Source organism: Schistocerca nitens, chromosome 1 (genome assembly GCF_023898315.1).
Source record: "Schistocerca nitens isolate TAMUIC-IGC-003100 chromosome 1, iqSchNite1.1, whole genome shotgun sequence".
Lineage (NCBI taxonomy): Eukaryota > Metazoa > Arthropoda > Insecta > Orthoptera > Acrididae > Schistocerca > Schistocerca nitens.
The window spans coordinates 829066682-829089203 of NC_064614.1; the positions used below are offsets into that span (position 1 = coordinate 829066682).

The 22522-nt window shown below is 38.3% G+C and overlaps 1 protein-coding gene across 2 annotated transcripts in view; it reads left to right on the forward strand.

The window, feature by feature from the left end:
• The window catches only part of LOC126262869 (erythroid differentiation-related factor 1), a 244620-nt gene that overhangs the window by 85048 nt on the left and 137050 nt on the right, over window positions 1-22522 (forward strand). For both annotated transcript variants that reach the window (XM_049959739.1, XM_049959746.1), the window contains exon 9: window positions 16628-16736. In XM_049959739.1, coding sequence (XP_049815696.1) covers window positions 16628-16736 — 109 coding nt within the window. The remainder of the gene's footprint in view (window positions 1-16627; window positions 16737-22522) is intronic.

Genomic DNA, 22522 nt, shown 5'->3' on the forward strand with positions numbered 1-22522 from the left:
AAAATAAAGCCAAACGTGCTCAGTGTAAATAAAACTTGTGTTACAGTCGCGAAAGATGGAATATTTCTCAATATTACATACGACACCTATGTGGTACTTAAATGAGATATCGTTATACAGTAAATTTTATATGAAATTTAGGTATCTTGTCCACATTTCATTCTCAACATTGTGGCAACTAAAATCGACCATATGGAAAGTATACTCTATGGACTTTTACCTCTGCAAACTCTTCAAAATTTCGTGCAATGGTTTACTATATTTAATGCTGCATAATAACTGCGTTGAACATCGAAACAAAATTAAGTCATTTATGGGGGGAAGGCATCAGTCAAGAAGATGTGTAAAAATCTAATTTTTGGGCTAAATAATTTTTGTGGAATCGAATGATAAGAGTGTCAAAGCAGTCGGAACACGATGTGTCTGCACAGGCGAGCAGTGCAGTGACAAAATCGCACACAGCGCGGAATGCAGGGAGCACGTCTTTGTAGCAGCAAAAGGGTTAATGCGGCCGTGGTGGCTTTACTTCATGAACTGCGCGCTCCCCCCTAAACGTAAGCTTGCGAACTATGCTATACCATGGCGCTGCTTCTATTGGCGCGTGCGTCGTGTGCAACTGGCAACGCAGCAATCTCCCGCGTCTGGGTGGGCATGCGCGAGCCGCCAAGATAAAAGAATTGAAATATAGTGAACAACACTGATAGACAAAAATAACTTTCACATAATGTGTCACTGTCAAGTAACATAGATGGAAGCACCATGAAGGAATATCAACAATGTAGGAAAAGACATATTGCTACTTACTATAAAGAAAACATATCAAGTTCTAGACAGGCACAATTAAGAGACGCTGACATAAAGCTTTTGGCCACAGCCTTCATCAGTGTAAGTGAAGACACACACCATTCATATACACAAGCAAGCACACATGTACACATGACCACCAACTCCAGCAGTCCGGCCCGAGATGCTGGAGTTGGCGGTCATGTGTTCATGAGGTGTGCTTGCTTGTGTTTATGAATGGTGAATGTCTCTCTTTCACAAAGGTTACTAGGAAAGTTTTGCAATTCAATAAGTTGCAGGAGGCTGATCGTTGCTGTGTTCTGAGAATACTTCATACTTGCATTGTAGACACCGTACCATGTGTGTGGGCGCAGTCGTTCACTGGCAGAGTTAGTTTGAAGTGCTTGCTATGGCATCGAGGTCACAAAGTGAGATTCAGACATTTTTGTGGTACAACTTCTCACTTGGTTGAAACACAGGCCAGTGCTTTGAAGAAATGACTCTCCACTCGGTGATCTATGCCCACATCATACAACTATATTCAGGTGGTACAGAGAATTCCAAAGAGGAAATTTCACTCTGTAGAATGCTGAGAGGACAAGAAGGCCACGATCATCAGTTATGGAGGAAAACATTGATGCTGTGAGGAAGATGCTAGATGAAGACAGAAGAGTGACCTATAAACACATAGAGGATACCTTAGGGCTAAATGCACAGCAATTCATTTGATTCTGCATCATCACTTGCAAGTAAAGAAAATTTGCTGTCTGTGGATGTCACATAGACTGATGGAAGAGCAGATAACATGATGTGTGACTTGGTACCAGGAGATGTTAAAGAAGTTTTGTAAGGGACACTCTCAATATGTGAATAACATTGTGACAAGTGATGAGACTTGGCTGTTCTATTATGACCTAGCAGCTAAGACTCAAGACAAAGTTTGGGCCTTTGAAGATGATGATGCACCTGTACCTGTCAAAAAATCCCGATCAGTAAAGAAGAAAATGATAGCTTTTTTTCTCTAATCAAGTGGAATTGTGGAGCATGTTGGTTTGGACACACAGAAGACAGTCACAGCTAAGTGGTACACTGAACACTGCATGCTCAAAGTCATCCAGTCTTTGAAGAACCTGCAACTGAAGTCAAGGATGGACACTTGGTTCCTCCATCACAATGCTCCAGCTCACCGCGCCAAAGCACACTCCAAGTATTTGCGGGGTATAAATCTGAAACTTCTTGAGCACACTCCTTACAGTACAGACTGCGCTTCTTGTGACTATGCACTGTTGCCGCATTTGAAAATGAAGCTGAAAGGAGTGCAATTTTTAACTGATAAGGGCTTGGGAAAACGAGTGTTCCTTACTACCTACAGACACTTGGGAGAACTGGTATAGTGATTGGTTTCGGAGGATGGAGAGGTGTATTCAATGTGGCAGAAATTACTCTGAAAAAATTAAATAAATAAAGCTGTATTGCAAAACTTTCCTAGTACCCTTTGTACTGATGAATGCTGTGGCCGAAGGCTTTATGCAAGCGTCTTTTAATTGCGCCTGTCTGCAACTTAGCTATCTTCTTTATGGTAAGTAACAATCTGTCTCTTCCTACACTGTTAAACTTGGACCATACATAAAAAGAACTGTCTACTGTATAGTATGGAGGGCAACTTAAAGAAATATGCAAGGAGACGAACAGAAATGACATATTTATACAAAGACAATAATTGTACTGAAGTCACTGCAATTAATGATGGTCCCCTGGACATTACAAAAGGAATGCATTGTTCTTAATAAAGTGGGTGATCACCATGGACAGCAATGCATGCTCTGCAACATGCTCCCATGCTGCCCACAACATTGGTAAGAAGTTCTTGTGGTAGAATATTCTATTCCTACCAGCGTTGTTGGCAACTCATGGTTGGTTGTTTGTGCGCGTGGACGTGCTGCACGTTTCCCCAACATATCTCACACTTGCTCGATCAGATTAATGTTGGGGGAATAGCAGGCAAGTTGATTCGCCGAAAATCCTCCCGTTCTGAAAGCTCCGTTGCTTGATGCGGTTGTGCATTGTCATCTGTAATAATGAAGTCGGGGCCAATTGCATCCATGAAAGGATGCACGTAGGGAATGAGCACAGTGTCACAATAACATTGACCGGTGTGCGTACCTGCTAAAAGATTTGGAGGTCAGTACACCAGTGCGACATTATGCCTCCCCACACCATAACATGTGGACCCCTAAAATGATCATGTTCAACATTGTTCCCAAGTGCATTACATGCCCCCGCCCCTCACCACATGAGGTTACATCCAGAATAACTGCTAAGACGGAATCTACTCTCATCAGAGAAGAGCATGTTACCCCACTCCTTGTCGGTCCAGTCCCTATGCTCTTGGCACCTTTGCAAATGCTGCAGCTCTTTGTGTGCCTATGGAACATGACATACTGGTTGTTGGGCAAAGAGACCACCTCTAGGCTGTCACCACAACAGTGTGAAGTGTGAGAGTGTGTGCATTGTGGTTCTGTTTGATGTGGGTGCCTTCTTGCCTGTTGCACTATGTAGTGGATATCTGCTGCTGTAATTGACCATGGCTGACCACCTCCTTTCCTTTGGGCAGCAGTACTTATGCTTCGGAAGGATCCTCATGCAAGTGAAACAATGCCATGAGCAATATCAGAGCCCTGTGCTACACTAATCATACTTTGTCCTTCTTTCAGCTTCCTAATGATTCTTCCCTGTCTGAAGTCCTCCAGAAGTTGTCTCTGGGCTATGTTGTACCGAACAACACCATCACAGTGCACTGTATCTGTTCACTGATTGACGCGCACTGTTTTTTTTCCCGCTTCATGTCATGGGGCCAGCCCATTTAGCACTATAGTCATGTTGACCTCACGCCATGTGATATCCAACTTCCTGTGCATTGCTGGGAGACCTCTAGCAACATTCTCCCACACTTTCAATCATTTCCACTGAATAGTTAATATGTTAAATAGTTAATATGTTATGTTACTTTATTTAACTTATTTATGTTACTTAATTAAGTTTTGGAGAGATTTTTTTTTGTTACACCACTAGTAGCAAAAGGTTCTAGCTCCATACATTCTCTGCTATAAAATAAGATTGAAATGTTGCCTTTATAGCTTATTATATGCGAGTTAATAGGTTGTATTACTGAAAGTTTATGATTTTATCATCTAATTTGTGTTTCAGTTCATTGGTTATGGTTCAGCAGGTATGTGACTAGAAGTTGCACGGCTGGCTCCCCAACACAACATGACTTCAGTTTTTTTTAAGTAACTTATGGTTTACTATGTTGAAGACTTTTGTCAGTTCTAACTAGGGGAAACCACAACCATATTTTTTCCTGACTGCAAGCAGCTTTACAGTGTGGTTAAATGATGATGGCATCCTCCTGGGTAAAATATGGTGGGATAAAGTAGTTCCCCATTTGGTTCTCCAGGCAGTGACTACTCAGGACGTCATCATCAGGAGAAACAAAACTGGTGTTCTGTAGGTTGGAGCATGGAATGTTAGGTTCTGTAATCAGGCAGGTAGGTTAGAAAATATAAAAAGAGAGGGATAGGTTGAAGTTAAATACAGTGGGTTAGTGAAGTGCAGTGGAAAAAAGAAGAGAACTCCTCTTCAGGTAAGTACAGGGGTATAAATACAAAATCAAATTGGGTTAATGCAAGAATAGGTTTAATAATGAATAAGAAGATAGGAATACAGTAAGCTACTATCAACAGCATAGTCAATGCATTATCGTAGCCAATATAGACATAAAACATGCACCCGCAACTGTAGTACAAGTTTACAAGTTTATATGCCAACTAGCTCCACAGATGATGAAGAGATTGAAGAAATGTAGGATGATAGAAATTATTCTTATAGTTATGAGAGAGAAAAATTTAGTTGTGATGGGGGACTGGAATTCGATTGTAAAGGGAGGGGGGGGGGGGAGAAGAGTGGGTGAATATGGACTGGGGTAAAGGAATGAAAGAGGAAGTTGCCTGGCAGAATTTTGACGAGCATAATCTTTTCATTGCTAACCCTTGGTTTAAGATTCACAAAAGGAAGTTTTATATGTGGAAGAGACCTGGAGACACCAGAAGGTTTCAGATAGATATTATATAATGGTAAGATAGAGATTATTGAACCAGATTTTAAATTGTAAGACTTTCCAGGGGCAGATATGGACTCTGACCACAATTTATTGGTTGTGAACTGTACTTTAAAACTGAAGAAACTGAAAAAAAGGTAGGAGATAGGACCTGGATAAGTCGAAAGAACAAGAAGTTGTTGAGAGTTACAGAGGGAACATTAGGCAAAGATTAACTGAAACAGGGGAAAGGAATATAGTAAAAGACAAATGAATAACTTTGAGAGATGAAATAGTTAATGCAGTGATGGATCACATAGATAAAAAGCCAAGCCTTGGTAGAAATCTCTTGATATCTGAAGAGATATGGAATTTAGTTGATGAAAAGAGAAAATATAGAGATCCAGCAAATGAAGCAGGCAAAAGGGAATACAAACATCAAAAAAATGAGGTGGCCAGGAAGGGCAAAATGGCGAAACAAGAATGGGTATAGGACAAATGTAAGAATTTAAAATGATATACCACTAACGATAAGAGAGATACTGCCTAAAGGAAAGTTACGGAGGCCTTTGGAGAAAAGAGAAACAGCTGTCTGAATATCAAAAGCTCAAATGGAAAACCAGTTCTGAACAAAGAATGGAAAGCTGTAAACTGGAAGAAATATAATAGAGGGTCTATACAAGGCAGTGGAACTTTTGAAGGCAGTATTATGGAAAAGGAAGAGGACGTAATCAAAGATGTGATGGCAGATATGATACTGCAAGAAGAATGTGACAGAGAGCTGACAGACCTGAGTGAAAACATGACCGCTGGAGTAGATGACACTACTGATAGCATTAGGAGAGACAGACATGACACAACTATTGCATCTGGTGTACAAGTTGTATGAAGCAGGTGAAATACCCTCAGACTTCAAGAAGCATGTCATAATTCCAATTCCAAAGCTAACAGATGCTGACGCGCATGAATGTTACTGAACTGAAAATTTAATAAACCATGGTTGCAAAGTATTAACATGAATTCTTTACGGAAGAATGGAAAAACTGATAGAAGCCAGCCTCAGCATTCCAGAGAAAAGTAGCTACACGGAAGGCAGTGCTGACCCTATGCCTTATCTTGGAAGATAGCTTAAGGAAAGGCAAACCTTCAGTTATAACATTTGTAGTTTTGTAGAAAGTTTCTGACATTATTGAGTGGAATGCTCTCTTTGAATTTCTGAAGATAGCAGGGGAAAATGCATGGAGTGAAAGGCTATTTATAACATGTACAGAAACCAAATGACAGGTATAAGAGCCGATGGGCATGAAAGGGGAGCAGTGGTTGGAAGACAGTGAGATAGGACTGTTGCCTATCCTTGATGTTACCTAATTTGTACGTTGAGCAAGCAGTAAAGTTAACCAAAGAAGAATATGGTTTAGGAATTGAAGTTCAGGGAGAAGAAATAAAAACTTTGAGGTTTGCTGACGACATTGTAATCTGCCAGTGACATCAAAGGACTTCGATGAGCAGTTGAATGGAATGGACAATGTCTTGATAGAGCAATACAACATGAACATCAACAAAAGCAAAACAAGAATAATGGAATATAGTTGAATTAAATCAGATGAGGCTGAGGGAATTAGATTAGGAGACGAGACACTTAAGGTAGTTAATGAGTTTCGCAATATTGGGCTGCAGAATAACTAATGATGGCCAAAGTAGAGAAGATATAAAGTATAGACTGGCAATGGCAAGAAAAGTGTTTCTGAAGAAAATAAATTTGTTAATATCAAATGTAAATTTAAGAGTTAGGAAGACGTTTCTGAAAATGTTTGTGTGGAGTGTAGCCATGTATGGAAGCTAAACATATGTGGTAAACAGTTTAGACAAGTAGAGAATAGGACCTTTTGAAATGTGGTGCTAAAGAAGAATGCTGAAGATTTGATGGCTCAATTGCTTGGCTGCTGGAATGTACTGAGTAGAATTGGGAAGAAAAGATATTTGTGGCAGAACATGACTGAAAGAAGGGATTGGTTGATAGGACACATTCTGAGACAAGAGGTCACCAGTTTAATATTAGAAGGAAATGTGGTGAGTAAAAATCATAGAGGGAGACCAAGAGATGAATACAGTAAGCAGATTTAGAAGGATGTAGGTTGTGGTATTTATTTGGAAACGAAGAGGCTTGCACTGGATAGAGTAGCATGGAGAGCTACTTCAAACCAGTCTTCGGAGTGAAGACGATAATGACGATGATGACAACAACAGCAGCAGGCATGCATGCAATATGCATCCTCTGGTCCATCAGAGTGTACACTCCATGCAAGAACTATGTAATTACTGTGGTCATGGTTAGCTCATTTGTAAAGCCGTGCTGAGAATATACAAGCAGTATGTGTTTTGTGAGGGAGGAAAAAAGAGCACTTGATTACGGCAGGATAATACTTTTGAATATCTTATTAAAGGTGGGAATTAGTGGTATTGGTCTGTAGTTGAAGACATCTTCCTTACTTCCTATTGTATGAGGGTGGTTTGAAAAGTTCTCGGAATGGAATAGAATAAAAGTACTTACATCACTGAAACTTTTTTATTTTTCAATGTAGTCTCCTTGTAGATTAATGCACTTGGTCCAACGATTTCCAGTGTCTTTATTTGATCTCAAAAATGAGTTTCTTCAAGGCCTGCAAAATAGTTGTCACCTCTGGCTATCAGTTCTTCGTTTGAAGTGATTCTTCGTCCACCAAGAAAAGTTTTCAGTTTTGGGAAGAGATGGGAGTCTGACGAAGCCATGTCAGATGAATAAGATGGGTGTGGCAACAATTCGTACCTTGAAACTTCCTGGTAGATTAAAACCGTGTGCCGGACCAAGACTACAACTCGGGACGAGGTACTGGCAGAAGTAAAGCTGCGAGGACGGGGCATGAGTCGAACTTGGGTAGCTCAGATGGTAGAGCACTTGCCCGCGAAAGGCATAGGTCCCAAGTTCGAGTCTCGATCCAGCACACAGTTTTAATCTGCCAGGAAGTTTCATATCAGCGCACACTCTGCTGCAGAGTGAAAATCTCATTCTGGAATTCATACCTTACTTCGTTTAATTTTGCCATGGCAATGGCACATGTGTGTGGGTGCGCATTATCTTGATGGGAGATGACTTTCTTCCTTGCTAAACCTGGCCTTTTTTCGCGTATATTTTGTTGCAGTTTGTCCAGGAGGTTAGCATAGTATTCTCCAGTAATTGTTTGCCCAGTGGGGAGATAATCTACAAACAGAATCCCCTTCACATTCCAGAACACTGATGCCATGACCTTTCCTGTGGAAGAAATTGTCTTTGCTTTCTTTGGTGGTGGAGAATCAGCATGTTTCCATGCTTTGACTATTGTTTTGTCTCTGGCATATATTAGTGCACCCAAGTTTCATCTGTGGCCACAAACTGTTGCAAAAAATCTTGTTCGTTTCTCCTAAACTGGGCCAAACATTGTTCTGATATGTCCATTCTCATGTGTTTTTCATGCAGCGTTAAGAATCGTGGCACCCACCTTGCAGATAAGTTTTTCATTTCTAATTCTTTGGTTAAAATGTGGTATACCCTTTCAGATGACATCTGGCGAGTGTGAGCAATTTCATGCTCTTTCAACCTCCATGACCATTTTGTGCACTTTTGAAATGATTTCTAGAGTAGTGACACATCTTGGCCAGCCATTGCATGGATCATCATCTAAGCTCTCCTGACCAAATTTGAATCATTTATCCTATGCATTCTATAAATCGGCATGAATGTCTTTGCTTTCATACCTTTCTTTATGAAGTACTTAATCACTGCTCCAAATCACTATGCAGGAACAACAACAGAGCCATGCCACTGCCACAGCTCTCTTCCAAGAACAGTGACATGGCACATGTTTACAGGCAACAGTCCAATGAATATTGTGTCCAGCTGGTGAGTGCTGCGCATGAACTGGAAATGGCTGGCCGTGGTCTGTGTGAGATGTGACCTGCGGCTGTGTGGCGGCAGGCGCCATGGTATAGGCATTATACCACATTACCATTTTATTTTAGGCTGAATGCTTCTGTGTTCATCTTCTTGGCACTTTTATGATATTTGTCAATTAGCTCTCAGGTTGTTTTACTTATATTACCAGATTGCACTATTGCTTTGCTGTCAATCTGCTCCCTAAGGTTAGCAATTTCAGTCTTAAAAGATTTCTGTGCCTTATTCTACTTACCTCAAAATCTGTAGACTAGAAGATTTGTGAAGTAAAATTAGATTATGTATAGTTTTCTTGAGTCTAATAGGACTTGGTGGGAGCTATAGTCTAGAACTACTTGCAATATGGCAATGTTTTCCTACCTTCTGAATATTTCTGACAGTGTTGCAGTAGTCATTTTGTCTCAACAGCATTGAATAGAACACATTCAATTTGTCATCAGGCTCTTTCACCTGGTACACAGGATCCCATTTCTCCTCTGTTAGTTTGTGTTTAAAGATATTAATGGTTGATCTATTCCAAGTTTTTCTTCTTCCGTACAACTTTTAGTATTTTTTGTACAGCTGAATTTGTGTACTTTGTAACCTGAAAAAAGTGGTTAGAATAATGAATATTAAAGCTACTTTAATTTACATTATTTGCAACATTTCTGCTGATTATAGCATAATCTGGTCTAGTGGAGCATTGTGTCTAACACTCTAAAGTGTCTGAGCTTACTATGTTTAAAATATTGTGCAAGTTTAATACATCAGTGAATTTCAAGTTTGCTATACTGTTTGAATTTACATCTGTGTTAAAGTCACCAAATATAGTGAGGTACTTAACTTGTGAACAATGCAAATTAGCTGTTTCAAGATGCACACACACACTAAAGAGCTATTAAAATGCCTGATTTTTTGGTTGTTGTTGTTGTTGTTGTTGTTGTCTTCAGTCCAGAGGCTGGTTTGATGCAGCTCTCCATGCTACTCTGGCCTATGTGTGTTTCTTCATCTCCAAGTAACTACTGCAACATACATCCTTCTGAACCTGCTTAGTGTAATCAGCTCTTGGTCTACCTCTTAATTTTTATCAGCCATGCTGCCCTCCAATATTAAATTGGTGATCCCTTGATGCCTCAGAGCATGTCCTACCAACCGATCCCTTCTTCTAGTCAAGTTGTGCCACAAATTCCTCTTCACCCCAATTCTATTCAGTAGCTTCTCATTAGTTACATGATCTACCCATCTAATCTTCAGCATTACACATTTCGAAAGCTTCTATTCTCTTATTGTCTACATTCTTTATCATCCATGTTTCACTTCCATTCATGGCTACACTCCACACAAATACTTTCAGAAAAATCTTCCTGACACTTAAATCTATATGTGATGTTAATAAATTTCTCTTCTTTGGAAAAACTTTCTTTGCCATTGCCAGTCTTCATTTTATATCTTCTCTACTTCGATCATCATCAGTTATTTTGCTTCCCAAATAGCAAAAATCATTTACTACTTTAAGCGTCTCATTTCCTAATCTAATTCCCTCAGCATCACCTGACCTAATTTGACAACATTCCATTATCTTTGTTTTGCTTTTGATGATGTTCATCTTATATCGTCCTTTCAAGTTACTATCCATTCCATTCATCTGCTCTTCCAGGTCCTTTGCTGTCTCTGACAGAATTACAATGCCATCAGCAAACCTCAAAGTTTATATTTCTTCTCCATGGATTTTAATTCTTCTCAAAATTTTTGTTTCCTGTACTGATTGCTCAATATACAGATTGAATAACATTGGGGATAGGCTACAACCATGTCTCACTCCCTTCTCAACCACTGCTTCCCTTTCATGCCCCTTGACTCTTATAACTGCCATCTGGTTTCTGTAAAAATTGTGAACAGCCTTTCGCTCCCTGTATTTTACACCTGCCACCTTCAGAATTTGAAGGAAAATATTCCAGTCAACATTGTCAAAAGCTTTCTCTAAGTCTACAAATGCTAGAAACGTAGGTTTTCCTTTCCTTAATCTATCTTCTAAGATAATTTGTAGGGTCAGTGTTTCAACATTTCTATGGAATCCAAACTGCTCTTCCCCGAGGTCGGCTTCTACCAGTTTTTCGATTCGTCTGTAAATTCATGTTAGTATCTTGCAGCTGTGACATAGTTCGGTAATTTTCACATCTGTCAACACTTGCTTTCTTTGGGATTGAGGTTTGAGGCTATTTCATCTGTCTCACACATCTTGATCATGAGACGGTAGAGTTTTGTCAGGGCTGGCTCTCCCAAGGCTATCAGTAGTTCTAATGGAATGTTGTCTAATTCCAGGGCCTTGTTTCGACTTAGGTCTTTCAGTGCTCTGTCAAATTCTTCACACAATATCATATCTCCTATTTCATCTTCATCTACATCCTCTTCCATTCCATAATATTGTCCTCAAGTACATCGCCCTTGTATAGACCCTCTATATACTCCTTCCACCTTTCTGCTTTCCCTTCTTTGCTTAGAACTGGTTCTCTATCTGGGCCATTGACATTCATACAAGTGGTTCTCTTTTCTCCAAAGGTGTCTTTAATTTTCCTGTAGGCAGTATCTATCTTACCCTAGTGATATATGCGTCTACATCCTTACATTTGTCCTCTAGCCATCCCTGCTTAGCCATTTTGCACTTCCTGTCGATCTCATTTTTGAGAGGCTTGTATTCCATTTTGCCTGCTTCATTTACTGCGTTTTTATATTTTCTCCTTTTATCTATTAAATTCAATATTTCTTCTGTTACACAAGGATTTCTACTGGCCCTCATCTTTTTACCCACTTGATCCTCTGCTACCTTCACTATTTTACCTCTCAAAGTTACCCAGTCTTCTTCCACTATATTTCTTCCCACATTCTTGTCATTCGTTCCCTAATGCTCTCTCTGAAACTCTCTACAACCTCTGAATCTTTCAGTTTATCCAAGTCCCATGTCCTTAACTTCCAATCTTTTCACAGTTTCTTCAGTTTTAATCTACAATTCATAACCAATAGATTGTGGTCAGAGTCCACATCTGCTCCTGGAAATGTCTTACATCTTAAAACCTGGTTCCTAAATCTCTGTGTTACCATTATATAATCTATCTGAAACTTTCCAGTGTATCCAGGCCTCTTCCATATATACAACCTTCTTTTGTGATTCTTAAACCAAGTGTTAGCTATGATTAAGTTATTCTCTGTTTAAAATTGTACCAGGTGGCTTCCTCTTTCATTGCTTACCCTCATTCCATATTCACCTTCTACTTTCCTTCTCTTCCTTTGCCGCCGGCCACGGTGGTCATGCGGTTCGAGGCGCTGCAGTCCGGAACCACGGGACTGCTACGGTCGCAGGTTCGAATCCTGCCTCGGGCATGGATGTGTGTGATGTCCTTAGGTTAGTTAGGTTTAAGTAGTTCTAAGTTCTAGGGGACTGATGACCTAAGATGTTAAGTCCTATAGTGCTCAGCGCCATTTGAACCATCTTCCTTTTCCTACTATTGAATTCCAGTTCCCCTGACTATTAAATTTTCATCTTCCATAATTATCTGAATAATTTCTTTTATCTCATCATACATTTCTTCAATCTCTTCATCATCTGCAGAGCTAGTTGGCATATAAACTTGTACTGCTGTGGTAGGCGTGGGCTTTGTGTCTGTCTTGCCTACAATAATGTGTTCACTATGCTGTTTGTAGTAGCTTACCTTCACTCTTATTTTTTTATTCATTATTAAACCTACTCCTGCATTACCCCTAGTTGGCTTGGTAGGTATAATCTGGTATTGACCTGACCAGAAGTCTTGCTCCTTCTGCCTCCAAACTTCTCTGATTCCCACTGTATCTAACTTTAACCTATCTATTTATAATTTTAAATTTTCTAACCTACCTACCTACCTGATTAAGGGATCTAACATACCATGCTCCGATCCATAGAATGCCGGTTTGTTTTCTCCTGATAATGATGTCCTCCTGAGTAGTCCCCACCCAGAGATCCGAATGGGAGACTATTTTACCTCCGGAATATTTTCCCCAAGTGGACACCCATCATTTAACAATACAGTAAAGCTGCAAGCCCTTGGGAAAAATTATGGCTGTAGTTCCCCCCTTGCTTTCAGCTATTCATAGTACCAGCATAGCAAGGCCGTATTGGTTAATTTTACAAGGCCAGATCAGTCAATCATCCAGACTGTTGCCCCTGCAACTACTGAAAAGGCTACTGCCCCTCATCAGGAACCACATGTTTGTCTGGCCTCTCAACAGATACCCCTCCGTTGTGGTTGCACCTATGGTACAGCTATCGTTATTGCTGAGGCAAGCAAGCCTCCCCACCAGTGCCGAGGTCCATAGTTCATGGGGGGAGGCTGGGGGGGTTGGTATTTTTGTAAAATAAAAATGCTGGGAAAGGTGGTGTCAGAAAAGAAACATGTTACCATGTGCTATATTGACATACAGGGTGAGTCGTGTAAGATGTAACACCCCTTTTGTTGGGGAACCATATACTTTTTATAACTGTTTTCGATAGCACTTGAGAAGAGAATTACAGTGCTATAGAATTTTGTTAATGTTGATGTTGAAACTTGTAAAAAAATTCGAGAAACATTCTAGAGTGTGAGAGCACGCTGGCCGGGATCGGCATTAGCCGTGCAAACACTGCCAAGCTGAGCTCTCATGCTATGCTGTGTTAGAATGTCAACACATTTGTCTGTTTACTTGTCTGCACTGCAGCCCACTTATTTCTACTTCAACATTTGTTGTGTGCAGACATGTACACCAATAAGAAGTTGGATATGCTACTTTTATATGTATAATTTTATGCATGACAAACTTCCCAAATCTAGACTATATAAAATGCAAAGTAATACATGTCCAAGTTTTTATGTAGGACAGACAGAGAGGGTATTTAAGACCCACTTTTGTGAGCACTTGCTCAACAAAGATGGCGAAAATTCATAAAAATCTACTTCTGCAGAACACCTCAAAATGGAGAAATGCACACTTCCTCCCCCATCCTTGCTTAACATGGAAATTATACATATAATTGACAAGGGCTACAAAATGGACCTTTTAGAAGATTTGAAATGTATAAACATTCTCATCTAAATTCAAAAGATTTGTTGAGTGACCAACTTCCAACTTGCATAAAAAATCAGACACTATTTTGATTGCATATTGTCTCTTATAAAATGTGAAAATTAGCCCATCTGTTTTGTATATTAGAATTGTGTGTCACATTTTTCAAATATGTTATACTTAACTTCTTTATATGCCTTTGTTATATTGTTATATCTGCTTTTAGATATGTTCCTTGCTGCTAGCGCAACAGATATATAGATGTGTTTCAGTTATTGTAAATTGTCAAACAGTGTTTAAAATAATCACACACAATATGTAAATTTCTGAACATACCATTGCATTATACATCTGTGAGTAAGGTATTGACTGTCTGATAAACTAAGTAAGTTGCTGTAATACACTTTTTATACATTCACATAAATGTATAGCCAAGGTCTAAAGATATGTAGTATCCCTAATTTTGTAGGATTCTGACAAATTAATTTGTCAAAACCGGTGAAGATGATAAAAATTTATTCGCAACAAATGACTGAAATTTATCCTGAAAAAAGAAAGAACAACTCTTTATATGGTAAATGTAAAAGAAGTACCATAAAAACAGTGTCCGACACACCAGGCAGTTGCATGAAGTATTCAGATGCTAGTGCAGACAGGCAGCTTGAACATCAAAGAAAGGACAAGAAAAAAGCCTAACTGACGGAACGCGAAGAAGCTGTTCTGGTTGCGATGCTAAAAAATCGACGCAGTGATACAAGACATATTGCCAAGGAATGTGGAATCTGTGAGACGAGTGTCATTAGCATCATGCATTGACAGAATTTCCATCCTTATCATCTGTCGCTCCATCAGGCACTCGATGACCGTGATTTTGAATGGCGAACAGAATTTTGTTGGTTTGCCTTTTAGCAACTGAAATATGTCCCTACATTTTTCCAGTATGTGCTCTTTGTTGATGAAGCAATGTTTACTAACCATGCTAATGTAAATTTTCATAACATGCACTACTAGTCAATCCAAAATCTGCTATGGCTTTGTCAGGTGCAGCATCAGCAGGTATGGGGAGTAAACGTATGGTGCGGTATCAAAGGTAAATTACATTGTGGGTCCTTACTTCATCTTAGGCATTCTAAATGGACATTTGTACACACACTTTCATTGAACGAAAATACTGAATGAGAACTTTCCTGGATGTTGCCTAGCATGAAATTTTGTTTTCAAACAACCTGCGAAGTCCCCCCATTTGAGTCCTCTTGATTTCTTTCTGTGAGGAACGCTCAAAGATGCAGTCTATCATGAAGCCACAACTATGCCAGACAATGTGTGTCGCCGAATCACCAGTGCATGTTGTACCGTATCATCCACTGTAATTACATTGTTCTTTCAAACAGAAATTGAAAATGTGCCTTTCAGTCCATGGCCAGCAGTTTGAATACATGCTTGAATGTAGGATAAAGGAACTTTTTTAGAAGACAAAGTTTATATCATGTATTTTGGATGGTTACCAAACTATTGTTAGTAAAATGTTTATTTCATTTACAAGTGTACAAAATTGCATTGCAGTGTCAAATAAGTAGATAGTGTTTATTACATGTGGTTGGTAACACTGTAATTATGCACTTATGTTTAGCATAAAATGACGTTTCATTAAGAGGAATATTTATTTTGTGGTGTACAGGTGATCACCAAAGTATTTTTAATAGAATGTTTAGTACAATGAATGTATCCCATATGATATAATTTAGAGCAGTGTAGCCAGAGACAATTGTCCAACAGCATGTATTTCACCATGTACAGGAAAAGATAGGTCAAATCTTACCTCTAGCATTTAGATATTTAATAGAGTAGTTGCTTTTCGCAGATATAAGATATATTTATTTTTAAGAATGAACAGTTGAGTTATCTGTTTTAGGTCATATCTATCTGGGAGGATACTCAAATGTGAAATAGTTTTCCTAAGCTCTTTGTGATACACTAGACTCTAGACTTCGTTGTATTTCTATATACAACATTTGTAATTGAATGACGTCTAGGTCATAAGTTGGTTCAAAGGGAAATAAAGTTTTATTCTCGTACCACAGGCCTACCTTATGGTATACAACTATGCAGCCTGGTCTGAGATGCTGTTTTCTGCCACCATGCTCTCACATTCTACAACATTTCTCAATTTTTTTGTAACAAATTTCAAAATCAACATTAACAAACACCATATCACTGCAATTGTCTTCTCAAGAATATCGAATGCAGTTAAAAAAAAGTTTATGGTTCCATTAAAAAAATACTTATTTCAGTATCTCAGTTGATACCTGCACTAAAAGCATTTACCAAACAAAAATATATGTGCCCCTCAATGCTCTAACATTTGCCAAAAAATGTGTTTTGATACGTGTAATGAAATAAAAGGAATGTTACGTCTTCCGTGACTCACCCGTATATTGTGTGTTGTTCATTACCTCTCCACCTAACAGCAACTGCTGCAGAATTCAGTCCTAATTAAAGTAAGCTTTTGTCTTGTTTGAAAATAACATAGATGTATAAATATGCTAATGTGCATGTTTGGTATTTCTTCAGATACTTCACCTCTGTTCTTTTCACATTCTTCATTCTGTCCTCGCAGTAAATTTCTGCACCAGTTGGATGATATTAAGTTCATTTTAAATCACAACATACATATATTTCATATGCATTAATACTTAAAAAATGGTTTTTAAGTGTAATGTCCATTTCAGAGTTGCAAGGAATATGAAACATTCACCAGATGGGCAGAGGCAACAAGGCACCATTCGGATGTTACTTAAGAATTGCTTGTCACTGCTTCCAAAGGAGAAGTATCCACAGGTATACTTAGTTTCTAGTACAGTGTTATCACTGAAAAATATTGGAATCTTTTCATTTACTCTTTGCCTTAAAGTTTAAAGGACATATATCAAGGCAAATATGTGTGTATTGAAATATGGGTAACCTTTTTCTAAGTAGTTAAGTTAAACATGATATCAGATGAGAGATTGTATGACAGATAACAGAAGAAGGGATACCTGTACCATGTTTTTAGAAGCAGACTGTGATGGGGATGTGAGCTAATGGAAATTCAGTTGCAGGAGTTATTGTGCCCTAGTTTTCTTCAATTTGTTATATTTTTAGTCAGATTTGACACTATCTTCTTTGTCTACATAGTTAAAAAAGGGTAAGAAACCCGCTGTTACTATCAGTTAGGGATGGACAGTATTCAGCCTATGAGTTTTGAAACATACAGTAACAATGTGATTTATAGAAGTGTCATAAACATAACGGTTTTATGTCCCATCTACAGTGATGCCACTAGAGATGAAACATTAACTTATTTGGACAATGCTGGAGAAGGCAATAGACTGATCTTGTTGAAGGAACCATCTGCAAGTGAATTAGGAAGACCATGGGAAACCTACTTCTGAATGCTCAGCAGGGGATTTGAGCCCCAATCCCCTGAATACAAGTGCAGAGTCTTACACATAGTGCTGCATTATTTAGTTCTCAGTCTCTGAGTCTTTCATTAATCAATCATACCGAGGAAATCAGAGGGATCAGGTCTTTCATTTTTTATTGCATCATTTTCATCACAAAAGAAGTGTCTTGTTGAAGAGGCTGTGGTGTTACACATAAGATAAATATTATGATTATGTTCACAAATGTCATTGGATTTCAGGCTCTGAATAGTGTCTTTTGCATTATTCCATGACAGATCACACAGGTCATGTCACAGATCATCCCAGATTTTCATGAAACTTTGCACATTTGCTTATACTTACAGCTTAAGAACTTGTGCAAAATCTTTTTGCTCTCAGACAAAAACTTTATCCTAAATAAAATTTTAAAAGTAGTGATATTCTGATAACTGGGCTCTGCAGAATGCCAATGAAAAATAGTACTTATCTACATGAATGCCCATAACACTGGTGTTTATGAAGCTTTTGATTTGAAATTTTTTTCATAAGTTAAGAGCTGCACATGCTTAACAGATATGTAATTATTTAACCAGTAAAGTTACAAAGAATGGTACAAAAAATTTAATATGTGTAACTTTCCAATGTCTGTGAAAAGTACAGACACATTGAAAAATGCTTATATCACATTTCTCCAACCTGGTGGGAACTTATAATTGGCCTTAAATAATTCCCAAGACAGTACACATTGTAAAAAAATAAAATTATTAGTGGGTTTTCTACGAATTGACACACAAATAAATCTGAAATCACAATACTTTGTGTTGTGATAAAAAAAAAAATTGTTCTAAGTAAGATCATCGATACCTGACACCCAATGCTTCTGATTTTCACAAAATTTTTTCTACTTGTTACTTCCTGCGTGGCAATAGTCAATGGAAAATGTAGTTTGAGGGGAAGAAATGGAAATTTTTTACAAATGTAAATGCTGCAACTGAAGTTTGTCATTTGGATTGCTTTACTTCAGACAAAAATAATAATAATGCAGTAGCCACCAGAAAGATCGCGGGAGGCGCACATCGGCACGGCGCGTCACGGACAGTAGTTGCCACCCGTAAAGTCCCGTCCACCAGAGGGCACGCGAGAATTCAGCCGCGCCCTCTGCCGACGGAACAACAACAACTCAGGCAGCATGGGCCGTGCCCAGTCAGTTCTACATCGGGCATGCCTAGCAGACAGTTCCCGGTCTACCCTATGTGAAGTGCGATGGACTACGTGAATCGTGTTAATACAAGTAATAACAGTAGTAACAATAATAATAATGACAATACATCATTGGCACATTTCCCCATATTTCACAGAAGGGATGTATTTCTATTGGAAAAAAATTAATAGCTACTCGTGACTTACGGGAAAACAGCAAATCAGCTTAAGCTGTTGTGGTCCAAACAATCATTTTTAAATATGTAAAACACTTTCTGACAGCTGATACAAGATTTATTTTTAGTGAAACTCTGATATTATTTGAAAAAGAAAAAAAGAAGGAACGTCCTGAGTTTTGATAGATATTGGATGTTCATTTAACACGTCACATCATTGTTCAGAAGATCATTCAAATCAGATTATGTAAACTGACAACCTATAGTAAGGGTGTACCTCATGGAAGTACAGAGCCAAAAGCTATAAATTTAATTGAAACACATCATTGTTCAGAAGATCATTCAAATCAGATTATGTAAACTGACAACCTATAGTAAGGGTGTACCTCATGGAAGTACAGAGCCAAAAGCTATAAATTTAATTGAAACATTTTCATTACATTGTTTAACTTTATTTACATTGTCAGAATAGCATATGTAGACAACAGTTACTCTAGTCACACTAATGTTAATTTAATATATTCCCACGTGGAATATATTTTAGATATATTTTTTCCCACGTGGAATGTTTCCTTCTATTATATTCATATCATTAATGTTAATTTAAAATGTACGTGTTCAGCAATGAAGATCCCTGAAACTATCAGTACACTTCTTAACAGCACCTCTATTTTGAACCCACCATGACAAATTATATTCCGTTAACTTCATATCTTACTCATTAAAATAATAGATTCTGCCTAATGATGTTGATTTAGGTACACCAACAGCACATGAAATGTTTTCCAAAGGCATGAAACAAGGGCCTTCCTTCCCAGGCCAAGATAATGACACTGCTGTTCCAAGTGGGTGGAGAAAAAGTAGTTCAATGTCTCCTCCTTCATTACAGACATTTCTGATGAAGGCAAAGTACCACCTGCTACAAAAGAATTTTGTTGAGGATGAGTGCATGTCCATTGTGGGGCATTTTCATTGAATGACAAAATCAAGGAAGGCTTTTTAGGAGAATTTACTCTTCTAAACTCTAAAGAATCACCAGAAAGTGGTTTATAATGGCGAACATTCCTAGTACCAGGTATTGTGCGAGTTGTCGAAAATCTCTTCTCAAGGTTCTTGCGTAGGAAATCTACATTGACTTTCTCTAAGAAGTGAAAAAAACATTTTTCAATATTACTTTTGCAGAAATTGTAAACACCATTTCTTTTTGGACAGAATTTACCTAATCCTACATCATGTTCCATATCATCACTTATAAAGCAATGGTTCACTGTTCTCAATTTACTTTCTTCATTTACTACATAACACACACAGGATGGATTGTACATCTGCTTCTTGTCCAGTGGTAACTCTGACTTTCATTCTGAATTACAAACTATAGTTTTTAGCAAAGTCCATTAACGGAACTGCTTTTCCAGGGTTAGTTTTTTTTCCCAATGATTCTGACTGACACTTAGAAATAAATGAGTGTGGTTTAAGTGCTTGTAATTTTGTTAACAACAAGTGTATATATTCATCAACAGTCGCAGACTGCTTTACCAATTCTGCTCGATGATCTGTGTTTATCCACTGGCTGAAATCAATTTCATCATCAGCATCTTTGTAAGCTAATTTCTGTTTTAATAATTCTGACAGTTTGTCATTACTGGGACAATTATTACAGTGATTAAGCATGCAATCGTAATTTTCAGATTCACATACAAGAAATTTTATAAGTTCTTTGTACGTACACACACACACACACACACACACACACAGATTCTGAAGATTGCGGCAGCACCAGCTGAAATACACAACTTTGGTCTTAGCGAACAAAATTTAGAAAGACCAGTGTTAATGTTTGGATTCTCGAGAGTACAGTTCTCTTAACCTGCAAATGATGAGTCTTTTTTTGCACATTCCTCTGCTTGCTTGCTTTGTCTTTTGCTCCTCGTGAGATTTGAGTATTCGTCATTTTGGTATTTTCAGTTTCCTTGGTTATCGAACCACGTACTCATTAACATTGAATTCTGACATTATATTTTCTTTTGACTGAGAGGGTGAGACTAAAGCTGAAATTTGAATTTTTTCAGGTACTCTTACATTAGCAACCTTTTCTTTCATTAACAATATCATGGCATCACAATCTTTGGTTTTCCTTAACAATTTCATTATCAAAGTTTTCTCCTCTATGGTCAGAGTCTTCAGTATTGCAGTCTAATGCCCAGCACACTTTTCTTTCCAAAACATTCTTCATTTTTTCTAGCCACTTTTTGCCACATGAAGCCTTGCTGTGATTTGGAATGGAGTGAGCACCTTAAATTGTGTAAAATTTTAGTTGCATCCTCAGTACTTTGGCTTTTTAGTATCAATTCATGAAATGTCACCTCCCAGTCATCTGCATCTTTTTCATTTCTTTCACTGATGTTCTGTTCACAAACCTTACCGCATGTTGTGCACAATTTTTGGCCTGGTTTTACATAGATTCTTTTAGAACTTAATGTTTCAGACAAAGACAATGAAATTGACCTCAAAGATTTTTTAACTGTTTTTTTGAAAGGATCACAAGAAGTTCTTTGATGACTTTCATAACCTTTTAAGCAATAATATCTGTAATGTCCACATATAGTAGCACTTTTTGATCTTGTTGAAAGCTTATCAGGTGTAGAAGTATGAAACTGGAATTTTGTTGCAATACTTACATTTCTGTTGTTTGAAACTGATGAACAATATTTTATTCAAAATAATCTCCATTGCTATTTATACATTTCTCCCACCCCTCTGGCAGGCTATAAATGCCACACCAAAAAATCAGTTCTTCTTTTAAAATGAAATAGTCAGCGACCCATTTTCGTACATTTTCATATGAACTGAAGCGTTGTTCAGCGAGAGCATGCCCCAGTGATGCAAATAGGTGATAATCAGATGGAGCCAAGTCTGGAGAATAAGGCGCATGCCCTAGTATTTCCCAACTGAACGCCTTGATCGTTTCCCTGACCCATTGTGCTTTGTGTGATGGGGCTTTATCCTGGAGCAATATGACTTTATATATCTATATTCCGGTCATTCTCCAGGTAATGCTCGATTTAATTCAATCATTTGCTGGTGGTAGCGATCAGTGTTAACATTTCACCAGGCTTTAGCAGCTCATAATAGATGACGCCTTTCTGATCCCACCAAACACAGAGCATTGTCTTCTTTCCAAAGCGATTTGGTCTTGCAGTGGACGTCAATGGTTTGCCTTTGTTCACCCATGATTTATGACACGTAGGATTCTCAAATTATATCCATTTTTCATCACCTGTCACTATTCAGTGGAGAAACGACTTTCTTTTGTATCTAGCGATCAGCATTTCACAAGTTAACTTTTGATTTGCTCGTTTTCTTTCATTCAGTTTATGCGGAACCCAATTTCCACATTCTTCACCTTTCTCTTAGCTTTCAAATGAAGAAAAATGGCTTTCTGCATCACATCCAGTTGTGCTGCAAGGTCCTGTTGAGAGTGAGTATCATCTTCATCCAATAAGGCCTGCAATTTGTTGTCTTCGAACTTTTTCGGTGGTTTCCTGTGCTCGTCATTTCTCACGTCAAAATCACCACTTTTGAATTATTTGTGCCACTTAAAATGCTGCGTTTTCCCAAGAGCGTGTTCGTAGCCGATGCAATTCTGCAGTAGTTTTCTTCAAATGATAACAGAAAACCAATGCTGTGCACAAATTGTAGTTTGTAGGCACAACACTCAACATGTTTATGGGTTTGAAACAGATACCGATGTATGGAACTTGGCATACTGTGTGCTGACATTCGTCATCTGTTACAGGAAGCATATGGCGCTGCAGATGCGTGCCCT